General features: G+C 36.9%; 1 protein-coding gene across 1 annotated transcript; it reads left to right on the plus strand.

Moving 5' to 3' along the window:
* The first annotated feature begins 2,085 nt into the window (after positions 1-2,085).
* Positions 2,086-5,136, plus strand: LOC132163101 (receptor-like protein 7). The gene has a single exon (XM_059573298.1). The coding sequence runs from the start codon at positions 2,086-2,088 to the stop codon at positions 5,134-5,136; it is 3,051 nt and encodes a 1,016-aa protein (XP_059429281.1).
* Positions 5,137-9,942: the final 4,806 nt, after the last annotated feature.

Genomic DNA, 9,942 nt, shown 5'->3' on the forward strand with positions numbered 1-9,942 from the left:
TTGGTACGCTAGCTTCCATGCTCCTCTGTTGACATTATGATACCCTTGGTAGAAAGCTCAAGTAATAATACTTTAGTCATGCCGTGACGTGAAAAAAAAGCAGGAATTTTTTGAGTAAGGACGCTTGACTGACTGACCAAAGAAAAACAATAAAAGTCGGCAACCCCATTGCTATGAAAAGGGAGCTCAGAAGAGTTGGGTCTTCAACTCTTCCTCCCTACTCTGTCGACTCTCATTTACATAATACACTTTTCAGAGTCTTCCACCAAGGCCAGGGCTTGTCCGCCATTTCTCCAAGTAAATTCGGTGTCGACAAATTAGACTTATTGACCATACCTTTTTAGCGTCGTGTACAAGACAAAGTGTCCCTATTTACTGTTCAATTCAGATAAATTAAGAGACTGATTATGTAAATTAATCACTTTAATTAGTTCATTTTCTTTCTAATTACTTGGAGCATCGCTTACGATACCCATAACATTAGTGTATATAGACAGAAAATGGTCATTAGGAACTTTATGCAAAGGATGTTTGGTATGCTGATCCGTCCACTTTCACTTATCTCAAATCAAAAGACTATGAGAAATAAATTTGATCTGCATGCAAATGCAAAGACTGTAAGCTTTGAGTCTCGATCATATCATACATGTAAATTGCATGTTAAGTTGGATAGGGCCCATGATGTGAATTATTTCCAACTAATAAATTTTCACGGAAGCAAATCAACCTGATGTGCTCGACAAACAAGGTCCATGTCATTCGTCATTAAGAATTCTGACACTTTACTGGACCAAAGGTGTGAGAAACTCCACGGTCATTCATTCCCCAGCCTTTAACATCTCTAGTGGGATCCGACCAAAGTAAATCACAAAGCAAACCACAATCTAGCACGTCAATTGGATGAGGTAAGTTCCTGATTTGATCTAAATTTGTTAGATTAGGGGAGAGGTTACCATGCATGCACAATATTTTACGGAGATATTGTCATTGTGTGGTAATTTGAAGAAAGAAAAAAAAGGTGTGGACTTTCCCGTCTATTAAAATATTTGAAAGTTGATAGCTTAAAATGTCTATTAAAATAGATGAGAAAACAACATTTTAAATGAACAATCACAGGGAAAAGGTTGTTTTCTCATTATTTCCCTTCAATTTTCTTTTCTTATAAATCAACAATTACATTACAATTCCATCCATACTCACAAAATTAAGTACTAATTTTGAAGTACTAACCGAAGAATTTATTCTTATAATATTGATTTTGTGAAAAAAAAATAAAAAAATTGAAGTCCGTGGTTGATTAAATGGTAAAAATTTCATATATGATAATATTATATACGAATAATGAATTTAATATTATTCAATTCAAACCAACTAAATCAATGTCAAGTCAAAATTCTATCTCAACACGATCCGGTATTCCTTCGTAAAAATCTTAAGTTATAATACTTTATTAATCTAGTGATATGAAAAAATGAATATGGACTTTTTGAGTATCCACTTTCGATTTACTGTGATAAATCCAAAGAAGTATAATAAGAAGTCACATTTGATATGCTGGTCCGTCCAATGAGAATCCATGAGAAACCCAATGTGTCAATGCAAAGACAATAAACCATGAGAAACCCAATGGAAAGACTTCATTCTTTGAGGCTCCATCATACATGTGAATTGCCTGTTATGTTCGATATGGTCTCCCATGATGTCAATTATCTTTTATAAGGATGACATGAAGTCGGGCTTTTCATAAATTTCGCAAAAGCAAATTAGGCGACAAATGTTAGTGGCGATATATATATATATATATATATATATTTGGGGGTGTAATTGCTTTAGTCATCGAATTAGTGCAAGTTTCATCCTCCCTCTTCGATCTGTTGACTCTCATTTTCATAATACACTTTTCAGAGTCTTCCACCAACCCCACATTTCTCGAAATAAATTTGTTTGACAGTGGCTGGAAACAGAGCCACGGGCCAAAATTGTAAGTCTTCCTGGGACTTCACCCCCTCCCCACGACACACTATAAATGGCATACCTCTTCAATTCTTTAATCTACGAGTGTCTCTTAATTACTACATCCTCGAAATGAGAATTCCCTTCTTTTCGTGGCTCGTCTTGGTGCCCATCTGCACACTTTTCCTCAACTTCTCTACTGTCTTTGTGGTGTCTCACCAATGTTTGGGCAATCAACGGTTCTTGTTGCTCGAATTGAAGAAGACCCTTATATTCGATTCTACTTTGTCCACAAAACTTGTTAAGTGGAACCAAAGTGTCGATTGCTGTTCTTGGGATGGCGTAACCTGCAACGAGGGACGTGTTATTGGTCTCGACCTGTCCTTTGAATTCATCTCGGGTGGACTTGATAATTCAAGCAGCCTCTTTAGTCTTGAGCATCTCCAAAGCCTGAGTTTTGCTGTTAACAACTTCAATTCTCCGATTCCATCAAAGTTTGACAAGCTAGCGAATTTGAGTTATTTAAGTCTATTCAACGCCGGCTTTGTAGGGCAGATTCCTATTGCGATTTCGCGCTTGACAAGATTGGTTCATCTTGATTTATCTTCCTATTCATCTCCGCTGAAACTTCTGAATCCAAATTTAAATGTGCTTGTTCAAAACCTTCCGGAGCTTGTGGAACTTTATCTTGATGCTGTATTACTATCAGCACATGGTAAAGAGTGGTGTCAAGCTTTATCATCTTCAGTGCCAAATTTGAGAGAGTTGGACTTGTCATGGTCCAATCTTTTGGGCCCTATTGATTCCTCCTTACGGAATCTTCAGTTCCTCTCAATTATTAATTTGTCCGGTAACAATTTTTCTGCTCCAGTTCCAGAATTTTTTGCAGATTTCAAAAATTTGACGTCCTTGGATTTCTTTGATAGTCAGCTGAATGGAAAATTTCCAGAAAAGATATTCCAGGTTCCAACTCTACAAATGCTTGACATGTCATATAACTCTCGACTTGAAGTTTCTTTGCCAGAATTTCTCCCAAATGGATCTCTTCAAACCATGGTTTTTAGCTATACAAATTTTTCTTCGTCATTTCCACCTTCTATCGGTAAACTTAAAATGTTGTCAAGAATAGATTTTGTGGGATGCAATTTCCACGGATCAATTCCAGACTCAATTGCCAACCTCACACAATTGGCCTATTTGGACTTGTCAAACAACAATTTCAATGGATCAATTCCAGACTCAATTGCGAGTATCACCCAATTGTCCTATTTGGACCTGTCAAACAACAATTTCGAATCAATTCCAGACTCAATTGCAAGCCTCACACAATTGTCCCATTTGGACTTGTCAAACAACAATTTGAATGGATCAATTCCAAGCTCAATTGCGAGCCTCACACAATTGGCTTATTTGAACTTGTCTGACAACAGTCTCACTGGATCAATTCCAAATTTCAGAATGTTCAAGAATCTGACTTTCTTACTGCTTCCTAATAATAATCTGTCTGGTCAAATTACTTCCACTCAGTGGGAAGAACTTTTGAGTATGAATTCTCTTGACTTGAGGAACAATTCATTGAATGGGAAGATTCCAATTTCTCTACTTTCCCTTCCATCATTGCTAGAGTTATATCTTTCACACAACCAATTTTCTGGCTCCTTGGACCTTAGTGTGATTCAAACGTTTGGAAGGCCTTTGAAGCTTGAACTTTCATACAACAACTTGTTGGTTGAATTTAATGGTTTTAACATTTCGTTAACCTCATTTCCCCAATTTTCCTACTTAGGATTGGCTTCTTGCAAGTTGAAAGTATTTCCTGATTTCTTGAGAAACCAATTGAGTTTACAATTTCTTGACCTTTCAAACAACCAGATCTATGGAGAGATACCAGCAAGCATCAGTCAATCTCTTGCCACCACTAACTTCTTGTTTCTTTCAAGTAATAAATTGAATGGGAGCATCCCTAGATCAATATGCAATGCTACATATCTTCAACTTCTAGATCTATCTAATAATTCCTTAAGTGGCACAATTCCCCATTGCTTGATTGAGATGAGTGGAAGTCTTCTTGTGTTAGATCTAAGGACAAACAACCTCAATGGCACAATTCCTGATGCATTTCCAGATAATTGTGGTTTACAAACTTTATCTCTCAATAAAAACCAACTACAAGGGCGGCTACCAAAATCTTTGGCCAATTGCAATGAGTTGGAGGTCTTGGACATTGGAAACAACCACATCGAGGGTACCTTCCCATTTTACTTGAAGAATGCATCCATGTTGAGGATTCTTGTTTTGCGATCTAACAAATTTTATGGGCCCATTACTCATCCAGAGCCTAATGCCACCTGGCCGATGCTTCAAATTATAGACGTGGCTTCAAACAATTTTACTGGTAACCTTCCAATAATACCTCTTTTGACTTGGATGACAATGATGAATCGTTCACCTAAGGCCCAATCAAGGCTAAGTTACCTTGGAACTAGTGTGGATGGAATTTATTATCGAGATATGGTAACAGTTACTATCAAGGGTGTAACGGAGGAGTTGAAGAATATCCTACAAATCTTCACCACTATTGACTTTTCTTGCAACGGTTTTGATGGTCCAATACCTAACGAAATGGGAGAAGTCAAAGTGCTTCATATTCTCAACTTGTCGCATAATGCTTTGACAGGCCAAATTCCAACATCTTTGGGGAAATTGAGGAATCTTGAGTCACTAGACCTGTCAAGCAACAAGCTTTCTGGTAAGATTCCTTTGCAACTTGCCGATGGTCTTATTTTCCTATCAGTTCTCAACCTTTCCTTCAATCAGTTGGAGGGGAAAATTCCATTCAGCAAGCAATTTGCTACATTTTCGGAAACTTCCTTCAAAGGGAATGAAAGATTATGTGGCATCCCTTTGAAATCACACTGCACGTACGAGGAGCCGCGATTGTCACCTCCAACATATGAAGAAAAACATTGGAATTCTGGGATTGAGTGGAATTTCATAAGTGCTGAACTGGGATTTGTTTTTGGCTTTGGAATTGTCATTGGGCCTCTTATGTTCTGGAAGAGGTGGAGGTTATGGTATTACAAACATGTTGATGACATTCTTTTCAAGATCTTCCCTCGATTGTATCTTGGAAAAGAATACCATCAAAGGCGCAGACATAGAAATCAGAGAGCAAGGCACTAGTCCTAATTATGCGACGCAATACCTCCAGGTTTATAATTATTAACTCTAGTTGTTTTGGTTTCGCAATTATGCAAAAATAAAAAACGATGCATGTATTGTCTTTGTGGTATGATATTTGTAATTGGCAAACTTATATTACTCAACTACGTACTTGTTTGATATTATTTTTTCGGACTACTTATGAGGCGTACATGTTATGTTTTTGGTTTTTCTCTCTGGTTTTGAGAGTTCGGTTTGTTGGTGTTGTAGTTGCTTCTGGCATCTGCAACTTGAGTTCTTGTGACTCATTTGGGTATGTTTGGTTCTTTAATTTAATATTTTCAGGAAATTTAACACTTTTTTCTGTTTAATGGTTGGAACTTGGTACGTATTTTATCGATTTATATCATTCTCACTTTTCCAAAAAAATAAATAAATAATATCCCCTGTAAGAGAGGTATTTAGAAAGTATATATGTGATTAGTCTAAGAAAACACAATTAATTAGGCACTTAGCAAAAGCACAATATATTGAAATCCGAGAAAATAAATATTTAAGAAGGATATGCTCTATTCTCCAAAGCAGAAGCTTGAATCTGTCATTGAGACTAAGCTTCCAGAGAGCTTTCCAATTTGAGAAGGTCTCTTTGGTTAATTTGGAGGTGGTAGGCTGATTTAGTGGAAAAGTTTCCAGGTGAGATATGGACCCAAATGAGCTTGTCAAAGATGGCAAGGTGGGAATTCTGAGGTTAAGAATGTTTTAAGCACTCTTGGGGTTCGAAAAGGGAGTTGACTAAAGAGGGGAGCCAGGTTTTTGTGGAGGGGTTGATGAGGCTTGATACCAGGAGATTGGGTTGGGTGAGGTTACTGTCATTTAGTGGTTTGGGTTTAAAATTTGGGATATGGGGAACCCAAGAAGAGTCCCAAATTGGAAGGGGGGAATATGGATCTAATGCCTAGCCCACCTAGGGGTCGAGGTAAACAAATGCAACACCATGACTTGAAGGTGAGATCCCCCTCCAAGGATCTCAGAACCCAAAATAAAAAGGAATGGGGAAAGGGGATCTCCTTGCCTAAGGCCCTCGGAGGAGGAGAAGTGGCCAAAAGAAGAACCATTAATGAGGATGGAAAAGGAATCCTAGTTTCTCCATAACAATAAGTATGAAAGCCCCATTCTATTTTGTCAAAAGTCTTCTTCATATCGATTTTTATGTCCATGAGTCCTCTGCCTTTTTTGTATTTCAAAGTGTAAAGCAACTCACGAGCAGGGAGTCCCCTTTTAGGAGTTTTCCATCCCTAAAAAAACCTTATACCAAGTTAAGGACCTCTTGTTTCACCGTAGCCCAGTAGGATTTAATGAAAAAGGCTGTAAAACCATCAGATGCAATGGCTTTTGTGGAGCCTAAGTTGCAGACAGCTTGGTAAATTTCCTCTTCAGATGGGATGGCACATAGGAGAAAGTTATCCTCCTCAGAGATGGCAGGTTCTAAGAGGTTGAGAGGTTTGGCAAATAACTCAAAATTTCCCTACAAATTTTCCTAAAAAGCCAACTTCAAAAACATTCTTACTTTTTTATATTACGTCAATCACTTTTATTACTACTCGAATAAAAAACCCACTATAAAACATAACTTTTTACGTTTCTTACAAAAAAAATTTAAAACTTATTTCTACTTTATATCTTATCAATCATTTCTTATTATTATTCAAACAAAAAATCCAATTCGGAGAGGTCAGGGAAGGAAGAAGTGAAGAGGGTTTTGAAGTGTGATTAAGAGCAAGCTTCCACTTCTGTCTGAGAACCAAGTTTCGTTTGAGGCCTTGAGGAAGTCGATGGCATTTTGTATCCTTCTAATGATAGTGGAAGTGTGAAAGAAGTTTATATTAAGATCCTTACAGGCTAGCTAACAACACTCTCTGGATTTACTTTTCCAGAGGACTTCCTCTTTTTGAGCAGTTCATCTAGGTCAGTCTTGAGGGACAACTCAAAGGCCTGGTTTTGGACAGTGGGGGGCCGCTGTTTGATCCACTCAAGTTAGTCAGTAAGGGATTTGATTTGAGTTTCTGGTGAATGTTCCCAAAATGATTTTCTTCTTCCATACCTTTAAAGCAGATTTGACTGCTTTAAGGTTTTTATGGACAGTTTAAAGGCAGTGCAGCCAGAAACCTTTCAAGTGACCATCAAAAAGAAAAATCTACTATGGGAAGTCTGCAGATGCAGAGGTTGTGAAGTCTGACTAAAATGGAAGCTGCATAATAATACAAAGTTCCCATGTATTGAAACGTCGGATACTCGAATAATCACATTCCAGCAACAAGAATACAGCCTGACAATTTTTCAAGCATACTCGAATAATGACATTCGCATGTCTTACAGCATGCTACATACGTTTAAAAGCATAACATTTGTATGAAAAGCAGATTAACACTTTACTCTTAGGATAGCAGAATCATGTCAAAAAGAAACATGAAGGAGAAGAAATAAAGAAAAGGAGGCAATAGAAACTCTAATTGCTTATACTAGCATTTGCTACCACCCAAGCAATCAACTTTTCCACAAGATGTCATGCGAGCAAGGCATCTTTGAAATGCCTTGCATGTGAGAAATGTGAGTGGTATTCCAACATTTCCAGTACTAATGCAGGGCTTATAAATATTCATCAACTCAAACAATTTCCCCATGGAGTCTATGACGTGCAGCCATTTACAGAACCAAATGTATTTGCTCACCACAATTTGGGCGAGAGAGCTTTGACAATCATTTTAAATCAAAGTTCTGACTTTTCCACCGCCCTAAGTAGCAATTGGCTGCAAAATGACAAGTCACAAAGCTTCTTCAGAAGACAGTATTTTTGGTATATAACTCATACCTTCAACACAGAGAAAGAGATGCTAGATTTTCAACTTATGTTTGAAGGAGCTTATGATCCAGCCTTTCCATCTTCTCAGCGCTTTGTTCAGAATTAGAGGAAAGGCATTCTGCTTTGTTCAGAATTAAGGTTTCATCAACACTCATCATCGCACCAGCATTATCAAATTCGCCACAATAGTTAGGAGTTTACAAGCTGCCTCTGAGCAGAGAAATCATACCCCTCCTCAACAACCTGGAACAATATGCATCCTGGTAAACTACTTGAGTACAACAAATAGGGGCAACCAAAGGTTAAGAGACTCCACGGTCATTCACTCCCCAGACTTTGACATCTCTACTAGGATCCGACCAAAGTAAATCACAAAGCAAACCAGAATTTGGCACGTCAGTCGGACGATCAGGTAAGTTCCTGATTTGATCTAAATTTGTTAGATCAGGGAAGAGGTCACCATGCATGCACAATATTTAAGAGGACATTATTAATTGAATGATATTTTGTGGAAAGTGTGTGAACTTTCCCGTCTTTTAAAATATTTGAAAGTTGATAGTGCAAAATGTCTATTGAAATAGATGAGAAAACAACATTTTAAATGAATCACAGAGAAAAATGTAGTTTTCTCATTATTTCCCTTCCATTTTCCTTTGTTATAAATCAACAATTACATTACAATTCCATCCATACTCACAAAATTAAGTACTAATTTTGAAGTACTTAGTAAAGAATTTATTCTTATAATATTGATTTTGTGCAACAAAATTTTTTTGAAGTACGTGGTTGATTAAATGGTTCAAATTTCATATATGATGATATTAGATAAATGAATAATGAATTTAATATTATTCAATTCAACCCAACGAAATCGATTTCAAGTTAAAATTCTATCTCAACACAATCCTGTATTCCTTCATAAAAAGTGTAAGTTGTAATATATACTTTATTAATGTGGTGATATGAGAAAATGAATAAGGACTTTTTTGAATACCTAGTTTTAAGTGATTGAGACAAATTCAAAGAAAGACAATAAAAATTCACATTTGGTATACTGGTCCGTCCATTTCGGGGGTTGTGAAGCATATCTCAATGCAAAGACAATAAACCATGAGAAACTCAATGCAAAGACTCCATCATACATCTTCTACTTCTAGATGTGTCTAATAATTTCTTTAGTGGCATAATTCCCCAATGCTTGATTGACATGACTGGAAGTTTTCGTGTGTTAGATCTAAGGACAAACAGCCTCAATGGCACCATTCCTGATGCATTTCTAGATAATTGTCGTTTATATACTTTTATCTCTCAATAAAAACCAACTAGAAGGGGGGCTACCAAAATCTTTGGCCAATTGCACATGGTTGGAGGTCTTGGACTTTGGGAACAACCACATCGAGGGTACTTTTCCATTTTACTTGAAGAACATATCCATGTTAAGGATTCTTGTTTTGCGATCTAACAAATTTTACGGGTCAATTACTCGTCCACAGCCTAATGCCACCTGGCCGATGCTTCAAATTATAGATGTGGCTTCAAACAATTTTATTGATAACCTTCCAATAATACTTCTGTCAACTTCGTTGGCAATGGTGAATAGTTCACTTGAGGCCCAATTAGGGCTCAATTACCTCCAAATTGATGTGGATGAATTTGATTAGGATCTTCCCTCAATTATATCTTGAAAAAGAATACTGTCAGAGGCGCATATGTAGAAATAAGAGTCCGAGAAACTAGTCATAGTTATGAAGCGCAATGCGTCTAGGTTTATCATAATTAACTCTTTTCATTTTGGTTTCGCTATTAAGCAAAATTAAAATTAAAATAAAAAAGGATCCATGTAATTGGATGCAAGTATTGTCTTTAAGGTATGGTATTAATTTGTGATGGGCAAACTACATAATTAGTGAAGTACTTGTTTGCATGATATTATTTTTTGGGGCTACTTATGAGGCGTACATGTCATG

The sequence above is a fragment of the Corylus avellana genome, chromosome ca10, assembly GCF_901000735.1.
Source record: "Corylus avellana chromosome ca10, CavTom2PMs-1.0".
NCBI lineage: Eukaryota > Viridiplantae > Streptophyta > Magnoliopsida > Fagales > Betulaceae > Corylus > Corylus avellana.

What these genes read in the sequence shown, in the direction of transcription:
- LOC132163101 (XM_059573298.1), top strand. Translation starts at nt 2,086, where the DNA reads ATGAGAATTCCCTTCTTTTCGTGGCTCGTCTTGGTGCCCATCTGCACA.